The sequence below is a fragment of the Myotis davidii genome, unplaced genomic scaffold (assembly GCF_000327345.1).
Source record: "Myotis davidii unplaced genomic scaffold, ASM32734v1 scaffold616, whole genome shotgun sequence".
Lineage (NCBI taxonomy): Eukaryota > Metazoa > Chordata > Mammalia > Chiroptera > Vespertilionidae > Myotis > Myotis davidii.
The window spans coordinates 100,944-114,017 of NW_006291965.1; the positions used below are offsets into that span (position 1 = coordinate 100,944).

The window sequence follows — 13,074 nt, forward strand, 5'->3', positions numbered from 1 at the left end:
AGATTATGTCCATGTACTAGTCGGGAAATATTTTCAACAACTGTCTGGAAATTGAAAGGGTAAAATTTTCTAAAAATGCTAACTTAAATAAGGTGGGTACTTAGGTACAATGAAAATCAAACTTATTTTTAATTTATAGACAGTTGGAAATTGTATACTGTAAGCATTTGTTCAAAAAGTGCATTGCTCTTAGGAGGTGAAGTCCTTGGGGGACAGTTTGTCATCGCTCATCATCTTCCTTACAAATTAGCTCAAGAATAAGGGAGTGAAATTCACATTGTAAATCTGGCAACACACATAAACCAATTCCCTAATCTTATTACTGCACAGTACACAAATGATCCACGTAAAAATAAGCACTCGCTTTATTAAATCATCTTCATTATAATCTAATGAGACAATAAAATCAGCATGTCAACAGATAATTTCATTTCTTACATCATAGTAATATTTTCATGCAGATAACAGAAGTTTTTGTTTCACAATGCAACTGCTGTAAGTTAAATTGATTCAATTTAATTAACAAGCATTTATTCAGTGCCTACCTGTGCACAGCACTATACTAGGCATACAAAAGAGATAGAAGACAAGATCCCTGCTCACTGGAAGCTTACAATCTGGACAGGAAAGATCCACACATACAAGAAAGAATAAAGAACCATTACAATGCACAGGAAAGTCAATACATTAATAAAATCTGAATTAAAAACACAAGAGCCCAAATGCAGATGATCAAGGGAGTAGTACAGTTGGGAATAAAGACTAGTCTGGATAATTTGACCAGAGGAAGCAAGCCTTGAATTTGGTACGATGGAAGTAATGAGCACATGGATTGCTAGAGGAACAGGGGGATCATTCTATGGCCAGTAAAAGATAGAAAAGAAGGAGATATTCAAAGACAGGGTAATACAAACCAGCAAGTCAATTGCAGGGAATGGCAGGCAAATTGGCTCACCTCTGGAAAAGGACAGAGTTAGGAGGTGTAATGGAAGTCACACAGGCCGGCTAAGAGCATTCAAAGTCAAGTTAAACTTTAAGTAAATAATAATGCTTGAGCACATCTATAAACTGAAGCTCCACCCCCCTATGAGACTGTTTTCCTAACCTTAACAAAAAGCAAAGCAAAACTATGCAATATGAGAATCTAAACGCAGGAGATAGGATCATTGGAGGTCCAACGATCAGACTGTGATACAATAGCAATCATTTGTGCTGTCTTTTATTTATTTATTTTTTACTCATAAAAGCTGGGTTGTCTAAGACCCATGTACTTCCTCAGCCCTGTGCTGATCTGGTCCCTAATTCACTTAGATATTTCTTCTACAACAGCCATTTTATTTCATATTAAATCCAGCAGCAAATAAAAAGGCCTTGGGTATATATCTGTGTGGGTCATGGGGGGGGAGACAGGCAGAAAATAAAAGAGAAAACAGGGGGTTGGTTTCAAACTGTGAGTTAAGGAATGCTTAACGTGAGTACTTTATGGAGATGTTTCTAAACTTGGAAAAAGAAGCTACAGTAGCCCGGCTCCCAGGCCAAGAACACTAAGGCAGAAGAAATGTACAAAGTGAAATGAGCGTAAGGTTTCTAAATTAACCGATATTGCTGAACCACATGCTCCTTTAAATTCAATTTGTTAGAGAAAAAGATGTCAAGGAAATGGGTCAGGGGACAAAATGGCGGTGCAGGAACAAATCCTTAATGTGGATTAAGGTGGAGATCCTTCTTGTCTCAGGAGGCCTGGTGATGACTTATTGACCAGTCTGACCTTGATAATCCTTCAGGGTTAAAACAGGAGCACAGCAACTCCACCATGCTTGTTCTCTGGGCCTTCACATAAGTCACTGCCCTCAAACAGCGAGGAGAAGAGTACTTCTGGGTCCACAGCATATCTGTGAGAGCTACTGGCCACCAGCAGCTGCAGCTGTTAAAAGCAAAGTAATTAATTAATAATAAAAGAGAGAGAAGATGAGGAGGAAGCATATAAAGATACTGCTTTCAATGTGCTTATTGATTCTGAATGAGGTATCCTGAAATCCATATTTTCCAAATGTGCTGCACATTGAGGGTTTTTTTTAATTAATCAAAAATTTTTAAAAATTTACTTTTATTGACTTCAGAGAGGAAGGGAGAGGGAGCGAGACAGAAACATCAACGATGAAGAGAGAATCATTGGTAGGTTGCTTTCTGCATGCCCCCTACTGGGGATTGAGCCTACAACCCAGGCATGCACCCTGTCCAGGAATCGAACCCTGACCTCCTGGTTCATAGGTTGATGCTCAATCACTGAGCCACACCAGCTGGGCCAGTTTCCTTTTTTAAGGTTATTTTTTAAATCTTTATTGTCGAGAGTATTACAGTTGTTCTCCTTTTTCCCCATTTCCTCCCTCCATCCAGTTCCTGCCCCACCCCAAGCCTTCACCACCCTATTGTCTATAAGTAATACATATCTATAATAGTAAAAGTATAATATGCTAATTAGACCAGACATCCTTCTGGACGTCCTTTTGGACAACCTTTTGGACCAAGCCGCAGTGGGGGCTGAGGCAGAGGCAGGCGGCCACCACGGCAGGCGGGGGCCAAGCCCCTTGCACGAATTTCGTGCACTGGGCCTCTAGTATACATATAAGTTCTTTGGTTAATCTCTCCCCCCTCATACTCCTTTACCTCTGAGATTTGTCAATCTGTTCCATGTTTCCATGCCTCTGGTTCTATTTTATTCATCATTTTATTTTGTTCATTAGATTCTACATATAAGTGAGATCATGTGATATTTGTCTCTTTCTGATTGGCTTATTTCACTTAACATAATAATCTCCAGGTCCCTCCATGCTGTCTCAAAGGGTAATAAGTTCTTTTTATAGCTGCATAGTATTCCATTGTATAAATGTGCCACAGCTTTTTTATCCATTCATCTACTGAGGGACACTTGGGCTGTTTCCAGATCTGAACTATTATAAATAATGCTGCTATGAACATAGGGATGCATATATTTTTCTAACTGGTGTTTCAGGTTTCTTAGGATATATTCCTAGAAGTGAGATCACAGGGTCAAATGGGAGTTCCATTTTTAATTTTTTGAAGAAACTTCACACTGTTTTCCACAGTGGCTGCACTATGTTTCTCTTTCTATCCCTTCCTCTCTCTCCAAAAAGTTAATAAAAAAAACATCCTCAGATGAGGATTTAAAAAAATAAATAAATAACATAAATAAATAAAAATGGACAAAGAACCTGAATAGACATTTTTCCAAAGATGCATACAAATGGCCAAGAGGTACATAAAAAGGCGCTCAACATCGTTTAATCATCACAGAAATGAAAATTAAAACTGCAATGAGATACCTCTTAATACCTGTTAAAATGTCCGTTACCCAAAAGACAAGAGAAATACTGAAGAGGATGCCAAGAAAAGAGAACCCTTTGTGCACTGCTGGTGGGAATGTAAACTGGTGCAGTTACTGTGGAAAACAGTATAGAGATTCCTCAAGAAATTAAAAATAGGACTATCATATGATCCAGCAATCTCACTTCTGGATATATATCCAAAGAAAATGAAATCATTAATCAATATTCCCACATTTGCTGTTGTATTACTCACAATAACCAGGGTATGCAAACTACCTAAGTGTCATCTATGGATGAATGAATTAAAAATGTATATATACTAATATATACATACATACATATATATAGTTGAAATACAAATACATAATACAATAATCTATAATAATAAACACATAATATGCTAATTAGACCAGATATCCTTCTGGACGACCTTCTGGATGAAGCCGGGCCTGTGAGAGAAGCCCAGGTCCCGGATGCTGGAGGGAAGCTGGTGCCAGCAGCCAGGGGAAAGAAGGCCTACTCTCTCACGAATTTCGTGCATCGGGCCTCTAGTTAATTAATAAATAATAAATAATTAACTGTTTATGTACTGATAACTATAAACTGACTTTTGCCCACCCTGTGTGTGTGTGTGTGTGTGTGTATCCCAATGTCCCAATGGAATAGTATTCAGCCTTATAAAAGAAGGCAATTTTGCCATTTGTGACAATATAGATGAAACAAAGGGACATTATGCTAAGTGACATAAGCCAGACAGAGAAAGACAAACACTGTATGGTATCTTTTATATGTGTAATCTAACAACAACAACAAACTTGACCTCAGAGAAAAGGAGAGAAGAATGGTGGTTGTCAGCAGCATGGAGGATGGGGGAAGAGGGAAAGGGTGGTGAAAGGGTATGAATTTTTAGTTATAAGATGAATAAGGTCTGGGGCTGTAATGTACAACATGGTAACTGTATATAATACTGTATTGTATAACTGAAATTTTCTAAAAGAGCAGAACGTAAGCGTTCTCATCAAAAGCAATCAAAAGGTAAATATGTGAGATGATGGATGTGGTAATTCACTCGAAGGTGAGAATCCTTTCATAATGTATGTGCTCACCAAATCATTACATGCACACTTTAAATGTATTAAAATTTTATTTGTTAATTATACCTCAATAAAGCTGAAAAAATTTAATGCATTTAAGAAAAAAGTGGCTTAGTGACAAAAAAAATCGAAGGAAAACATAACTAAGGATATAGCTGCATTCAGTCCTGGCCCAGGAGCTCAGCCAGCATGAAAGGAGAACCACGTTGAAAGAACCATAGGAAAATGCAGCTCAGCTCTGATCGCGTCTAAACTTAGGGCACAATGTGGCCTGAAGCCATATAACCACTCTCCTGTCCACCTCTGTGCACCAGTACATTTCTCTTTTGTTCTGCTTAAACCAGTGTAGGAGGTAGGTAGGAGGGAAAAGAGGTTAGAAGGGAAACATTGAAAAAATGTTCACTGACCTTCTTAGGCATCACTTTTCCATGTGGAACACAAAGTAGAGTAATTTTGACAAATAGAAATATGCTTGACTCTAATATTTTAAAAATTAATGAGATTAAAAAGGAAGGTTAATGAATCAGAAAAGGCTTTGACAATCAATGGTGGTGAGCTCAGAGGACCCTCATGGGATACTCCCAGTGTGTCTTTCTAGGTACAAAAATGGTCCACATGGGCAGGAGAGAGTCTGCATGTGTATCTATTTGTATATGACTATATAGTGGGGTTTTTATTTTTATTTTCAGTCATTTTGCAAGATCACTTTTCTGTCACTACTGCTGAGTTTACATCCTGAATGTTTCTTTCTCCCGCTGGGACAACAAGCAAACCCCCAGGAGAAGATGCCTGAGAAGGGCTAGGAGGGCGGGCAGCAGGATGGGGGATGATTTGCTTAGTAAGGGTAATTATGCCACTGGCAGCAAAGCCCCATTTAAAGAAAGAAAGACAAAAGATCATACTGTTTGTAGGCAAAAAAGAAAATTGCAAACAGAAACACATCTCCAACCTGCTCGAGCCGCTGCCATTTTCTTGTTTCGCAGTTTGTTCTCCAGAGCTTGCTGCACAAAGGAAACGGTGGAAGAAAAACATGAAATTTGCGGGTGTTTTCCACTACTTCCGTAAAGGCAAAGGTGATGATTCTGTGAAATACATTGTAACCTACCTGTTTCATCTTCTTTTGTAGATCCAGGTTGGCTTGCTTCTGGCCCTTTGCGGTAGCATTCAGATAATAGATGGTCAAACTATATTTTTTAAAAAGATAACATGTACGGCATTTTTTTCAGTTTCTCAATATTCCTCTTAAATTTACAGTCAGTCATAGAATGTTGGCACTGGAGTAGACTTTAAGGTATTTTCTACCCTACACCTCTTATTTTGTAGATAAAAGACTGGGTGAGCCCTAGCCCCTTTGGCTGAGTGGATAGAGTGTCAGCCTTGGGACTGAAGGGTCATGGGTTCAATTCCAGTCAAGAGCATGTATCTTGGTGTCATCAATGCTTCTCTCTCTCTGTATCTCTCCCTCCCTTCCACTCTCTAAATATCAATGGAAAAATATTTTCGGGCAAGGATTAACAACAACAACAACAAAAAAGACTGGGTGAGGTGCAGGAGAGGTTAAAGAAACACACTCAGTTACTCAGTTACACAGGGACTGGGAAGGAGTGGACCTGGGAAGTTGACCCTCAAATCCTGTTCCCCACAGCCAGGGGCTCTGCTCACTGTGTCTCACTACCTAATGTTAGCCTCTTTTTGGAAATGTATTAACATCAGTTTAAATTATAATTGAATGTAACATTTTAAATGGACGTCAACGGCCTCCAAGACAATGGACTATCTACTGATGCTTAGGGAATGTGTCAAATAAAAAGGAAACTGACTTTTTGCCTTAAATGCCTTCCTTTGGCTTTTATAACTAAGAATATAATCCTCATAGGCATAGTTAACTAAAATGATTTTTTTTCCATCGAATGTATTGTTTGCATTTCTCCCTCCTTCGAAAAGAAGATGCATTACAAAGGAATATTCTTGCCTTTAAAGTGACATTTATGTTTCTAGAAAGAGCGGATTCCAGCCAAACATTGCAGCAAAAATCAATATGCTCATCTTTACTTAAAGCAAAACAAATAAATAAAAAGAAAGAAACAATGCAATAAAAAAAGTAACTGGCATTTCTCTTTGTTGCAAATAACTGGATACTGAACACATTCCTCTGCTCACCAATGTGCCAGATTATATCCTTTGTGAGCCATCTGGTGCTGGCAACACAATTAATGATATGGTTTAGCTGAGTTTGTTTACCTCTTATGTGAGTGGCAGGAGTTTGAATGAAATTACATACATGAAAGCATTAGGTACAGTATCTGGCATAAAGTAGGTGCTCAACAAGTGTGTGTGTGTGTGGGGGGGGGGTGTGCGTGAGTATGTGTGTTGTCTATAATAATAAAAGCGTAATATGCAAATAGAATGAATGGCCAATAGTGGAACAACATCCAGACGCCCTTCTGGACGACCTTCCAGATGACCTTCTGGATGAAGCCGAAGCTGCGAGGGCCAAGGCAGCCGGGGCTGCAAAGGCCTACTCTTGCATGAATTTTGTGCATCGGGCCTCTAGTAGTAGTATAAAGCTTTTCTTAGAATAGTGCCCAGAGTAGGAGTGGAAACTCAGAGACCTCACAAGTCATTTGCAGTTCTGGATTTCTCTGTTTATTCTCCACTTTTTTCCCCATCTTGTGATGTACCTGAGAACTGAAATTAACCTTGCAGTCTCTCTATTTGACCTTCTATCCTGCCTGCTTTCCTCTAGACCAGCGGTTCTCAACCTGTGGGCTGCGACCCCTTTGGGGGTCGAATGACCCTTTCACAGGGGTTGCCTAAGACCATCGGAAAACACCTATATAATTACATATTGTTTTGTGATTAATCACTATGCTTTAATTATGTTCAAATTGTAACAATGAAATTGGGGGTCACCACAACATGAGGAACTGTATTAAAGGGTCATGGCATTAGGAAGGTTGAGAACCACTGCTCTAGACCTAGTCACACTATACAAGGTGGGCGAATGGTGGCCTCCAGGGCAAATCTGATTCTTGGCCTGTGTCGTATGGCCCATGAGCTAAGAATGGTTTTTATAAGAATTTATATAATAGCCTCAATTTTACTTCTTGGTCCACAAAGCCTAAAATATGTACTCTCCAGCCCTTTAAGGACAAATCTGCTCACTCTGGGGATAGAGTATCCCTGACAAGTGGCCTCCAGTCCTCCTGAACTTGCCCATTCATCCTAAACTCAGTGCTTGGTTCTTATGAGTGGGGGGAATAAGAGGTGGGAAATAGACATGCGTTTGAATCCACTTATTAGCCATTAGATTTGGGGGAGATCTTCATGTGCTATTGATAATACGATCCGTGATCGATAATAATTCTTGTGCAAATTAAATGAGTTAATATGTGGGTCAGCACCTGTAGCAAAGGCCATTTTAGCTCCTCTTCACACCCCAAGACAGCTTATTAAAGACTTAGTTAGTGGCACTGAAACAATATTGCTCCTTTGCTTAGAAATAAATCCATCAACTAGTTAAGAATATAGTCCTAAATCTGACATTAAGTTGTGTGTGTGTGTGTGTGTGTGTGTGCGTGGTAAAATGAGATCTCATTTATACCATCAAAGGGCTTTGACTTTTAAAAGCTGCAGGATACATAACATGTTCTCAGAAGCCGCTCTATTGTGAAAACATGGAGCAGGAAAACTCGCTTCAAGGCCATCTGGGGACACTCGCTGCCTCCAGCTTGTCATTTTTCAATACATCTGCCCCAGAGATTTACTATCGGGTCCTAAACGCCACCCCATGACCCAGGTTCTAGTGTATAATAGGAATCTGTCCAATAAGAATAAAAAAATATCTAAGCTGTAGTATCTTACTTTCTTAAAAATTAGAATGGGATTTTGCAGAAAAGTTTCAGGCATCCAATTGAAATGAAACAAGTTGAGCCCAATTTCATTTAACTGAAATATTAGTCTCTAAAAAAATAGTCATCTCTTTTCCTGTTTAGTTATCCCCACAGGCTAGCACCTCTCCCTCAAAGAAGGCGTCATTGTGTGAAGGGGTGAATGTTGGATTTACGGTCCAAGTCCTACAATTAGTATTTTGCTCTGGTCTCACCTAGGGAAAATCACTTCCCCCTCTAAGTCAGTTTCTTAATTTATACAATTGAAGAACATAGCACTTGCCTTCGTTGATGTGGCCCATGACCGTGACCATCACTAAGACATGGGAACAAGGTGCCTCAGACCCAGCTCATTTACCTCGAACCATTGGGAGGTGTCTCACTAAGATTTCTTAGTTTTCCTTTTATTGAAACAAATCCAACCCGTATGTCAGCTTTGTTTCCGGTGTCCCTGAGGATGGTTTCATACGTGCCCTCCTTGACTGAGAGCAGTGGCAGTTCCAAACGTTCTACTGAGGAAGGTCTTGGGGAATAACGGTAGCTCTTCCATAGCAAGCATATATTTTTACTTAGAATCTAAGTTTATCTGTGGTGGCCAAGAGTCAGAAGCCAGTGAAAGGAATATGGAAACAAAATCTCCCTCTCAAGTTCTCCTCTAAGTATCACCTCTGACTTTAAAGGGACCGACTAGGTGACCTACCCAAGACCCTCTGGTCCTCTGGTTCTATTACTATGGACACACAGTTACTGATGGCTTCCGAAGTACCAGGACACGGTGATTTTTTAAGACCCCATAAGCCCTGATCCCTGAAATAGATTCCCAAGGGGAATATTGGCTTAGAGGCTCATCACTTCTGTGTGTTCACAGCCATCTGCTTTATGGAACAAGGGTGGGGGGAGGGAAGCTCAATGTGCTGATTAGATCTAGCATTTAGCCTTTATGTTTCCCTTGCTTTTAGCTGTTTATCGATAATTATTATGGTTACTTGGGAACAAATCTTATAATCCCAGGCAGGCAAAGACAGATGCAGATGGCTGTGTATTATGTCCAAGAGGATCTGAATATGGCTCATAAACGTTAGCGTCTCACGACCATGTGAACCAGCACTGAATCTGGTTAGGCTGTAGCACAGCCCTTGGAGAGAGTGAGAGCAGAGAAAGCTGAAGCTGAAAGGAAGCCAGGAAGCACATGACAAAGGCTCTTTCCATGAGGAGAGAGAGCACTTACACCATAACCAAAACCACAGCAATGACCAGTCCAGGATTAGAAAGCTGTCGCAAGATCTTCGCCATCCAGCTCGGGAAATCATGCTCCAGTGTTTCTCCAATGACTTCGAACATCCTATTTTTGCCACTGGAGAAAAAAAAAAGGAGATAAGTTTATTTAAAACATATGGGAACCATGGTTACAGAAAAAAAGAAGAAAACTAGAAATCTTTCGCAAACACGACCTAAATACTCTTTAAGGTTAGGAATCTAATGTTTTGCTGTAACTTCTGATACTTTGACCTCATATTGTCAACATATGGATAAGATGTGATCAATTTGATCCCAACATAAACACATAATCAAAGCCTGTAGGAAATTTGCCACAGAATCAGGAGACAAATTTTAAAAGCTGTATGTCTAAGATTTTGATTGAAATGTGTTTTATAAATAGCTTATCAGTCTACCCCCTCAGCCAGCTTTCCTTGTAAAAGAACACTCTCTTTGGGCTGAATAAACAGTGCACTCAGTTTTTTAATTTGCTGTGGAGATGAGCATAAGGAATAGCTTAATGGAATCAAATCTAAAAATAACCCAATACATCTTTCCATGCAATAGCTTCTATCTCATTTTCCACCGAACCTTCTTCATGAGAGCTATTAATAGGTAACCACAGAGTGATGAGTCCTTTCTCTCTCTGTATTTCTTCTGGACAGGTCTTAAAAAGTACCAACCCAGTTCCACTGCCAAGCACATAAAATGGGAAGAGAAGGAAAAATGAGCTTTAAAAGCAAAGGTCCTAAATGGGCTGGTTCTCAACCCATTAAAATGAGACCAAAACCCTATAAACCAGAAAAAATGAGAACAGATGTCTGTCTTAACTTAGTACGTAATATTAAAATTATAAAGTAATATCCATCCTGCTAACTTATTTTTGGTTATGCATATTGATTTTACTATGAAAAGATGTAATTTTCAGAAAAGATCCTAGGTGTTTTTATCACCACGTTTTATGTATCCTCAGAATAATGGTTGGTATAACACAATATAATATTTTGGTTTCACTATCTTTTTATCTTTAAACATTCTCAATTACTAAAAGAACATGACCCACAAGGTGCAGATCAATTTCTTTCTCCTGATCTAATAATATTTTCCAATAGCCTGAGAATGACTCCAATTATGTTCTCAGGTTTGGCTGGACTACTGAGGTATAAATTTTGCTTCACAAATTATAGAGCTCCACACTAACTAGAAAAGCCTAAGGTACATAAAGGAGAATGAAGTTTATAGACAAGTTAAGATGATAATAACTTATTCCACTAAAGTTTATTATCTTCAAATATCTGTATCCCAGCCATAGAGAATACAGCCGCTGTAAAAAGGTAAGCAAGGGGGAGAGGAGATAAGACAATCTACTCTCCCTTCTCCAGCTTGTCCAGCTGTGCTAATGAATGTGGTTAGAATGGGAAGCAGGGATTGGAATCATACAAAATATTCCATACCTACAAAGGTCTTTGCATCCTAGTGTGTCCCAAGTGCAAAGTTATTGGCAACTTTGGGGATTCATGGATAACTTTTCTAGGTCAGGTCTCTTATCAAGAATAGAGATCTATTAATTTTATACCAACTAGAGAAGCATATATAAATTCTCAGCAATCCCTTTTTCTGACAGGTAAGCCAACATATGTCACTTCACCATATTCCCAGAAATCCTTTCCAGTCTGCTGTGACCATAAAGTCAAGTGAAATGCTAGTGCACTTACCCTATAGTTTTCCCATGAACATAGCTCCATTAGCCCTACGTCGGTCCAGTCTAAGAGCACACCTGTCTTTCCAGCCAGACTGAAAGCTCTGCAGGATGAAAATCTATGCCCACGTCAATCCCACTTCTGGCTTCGTGTTTAGTGCACAATTCATTAATTCAAGCTATTAGCTAACACTCTACTGTGTTGTGGACTCAGAAAGATGAAAACATTCCCCCTTCTGGGAGTCAGCTACATTATTAAGAAAAATAGGCACATAGAATAGTAGGATTGCAAATGAGTGATGTAATAATAGTGTCACAATACAATATAAACCTAAACATATTGTATGATCTCACTTATTTTTTAAAATCTGCATTAAAAGAAAAACGGAATACAAAATACCAAAGTTGGTATGTCAGGACTTTGTGGGTTATGGATAGTTTTGTATTTTGGGTTGTTGTTTTTTTCCATGTGAAAATGTTTCTAAAATTTCCAGGTTTTTTAGTACAAACACATATAACCTTTGCAGTAAGGTGAAAATATATAAATACTTAATTGCCATGATGTTAGCAGGGAGGGATATGAGAACTTAGAGAAGTAGAAATTTTTCAAGATTATTAATGAGGGGGCTGGAGGAGAAATATCAAGTGTCAGGAAATATGGTGGAGTAATTAGATGGTTCTTCTTCATCTGAACACCAAAAAAATAGTTTTTAAATTATTGAACTGTTTAAGATAAATCCACGTAATAGTCTATTGGAATGATTTTTCTGGGAAATTCACCCTCCCTAGCTAGGTCTTGAGAAACCAAAACAAGCTAAACTATCTCATCAAACGGCTTTGCAGAATGGATCTTCTTAAGTATTGTAGCCACCATACCTGAAAATATACCTGCATCTAGGAGCAACTAGATGGTGTCTCCATTAGCCTACTTCAAATGCATATTTACCAACTGGCTGCCAGCCCAGGAACCAGGAAGTGTCAGACACCCTTTACTCAACAGGCTGGGCAAATCGCCTGAAACTCAGGGTCCCTAAGGATGGTAAATCATGAGGCTCCTTCATTTTCACCTAATTTCTAAGGCTGAACAGCCCTTTTAAACTTTTAAGTCCGAACAAATTTTTCAAAGTATATATTCTTTTTCCCCCAAGTGAGAAAACTGGCAGGAAAAATAGACTCTCTAAATAGGATAGAGATAACCCTTCCCCAATACTCTGTTGAAAATATTTAAATTTTCTTGATCACAAAATAGTGATATATATTTAGTAATTTTGCCCAAGTTTTCCAATTAGAAAATACTTGCTCAAAATCATATATTATGCCTTAAACACAGACTGATTTTTTTTTTCATTACAACCATAGTAACTCGTGATATAAAGAGAGACAGAGGAGTTAGAGCTCAAAAATATAAAACTGTCCAGACACTTTAGGTGTCTAGCTCAATGACATTTTTAATATGAATGTCCCTATATAACCACCACCCTGCTATGTGTTGACAGTGTGGGGTTTCCCTAATACACAGTTAAGTTCCTTTGATATGCTTTCCTAAGGATCAATGTCCAATTAAAAAGTTAAAAGCACACCTAAAACTTATCCTGAATATTTAGTTGTCGGGTAATTTGCAGTTAACAAATATTTGTATGGCTTACCTCTTGAACTTTGTACTCTGAATTTTATCCAGGATTTATTGAGACCAATCTCTCCTTCAAGACTGCAATTTCATATTTAGTCTCCAGATGTCACTCTCTGTATTATTTATTTCAGCCCACTGGGGGGGGGGGGGGGGGGCG

At 38.8% G+C, this 13,074-nt stretch overlaps 1 protein-coding gene across 1 annotated transcript in view; it reads right to left on the minus strand.

Annotated features, from left to right (window-relative positions):
• Positions 1-341: 341 nt before the first annotated feature.
• TMC1 (transmembrane channel like 1) overlaps positions 342-13,074 on the minus strand; it is a 115,018-nt gene continuing 102,285 nt past the window's right edge. Inside the window, exons 17-20 of the mRNA XM_015564996.1 lie at positions 9,560-9,685; positions 5,547-5,625; positions 5,391-5,442; positions 342-1,924 (exon numbers count right to left, since the gene is read on the minus strand). Coding sequence (XP_015420482.1) covers positions 1,902-1,924; positions 5,391-5,442; positions 5,547-5,625; positions 9,560-9,685 — 280 coding nt within the window. The 3' untranslated portion in view covers positions 342-1,901. The remainder of the gene's footprint in view (positions 1,925-5,390; positions 5,443-5,546; positions 5,626-9,559; positions 9,686-13,074) is intronic.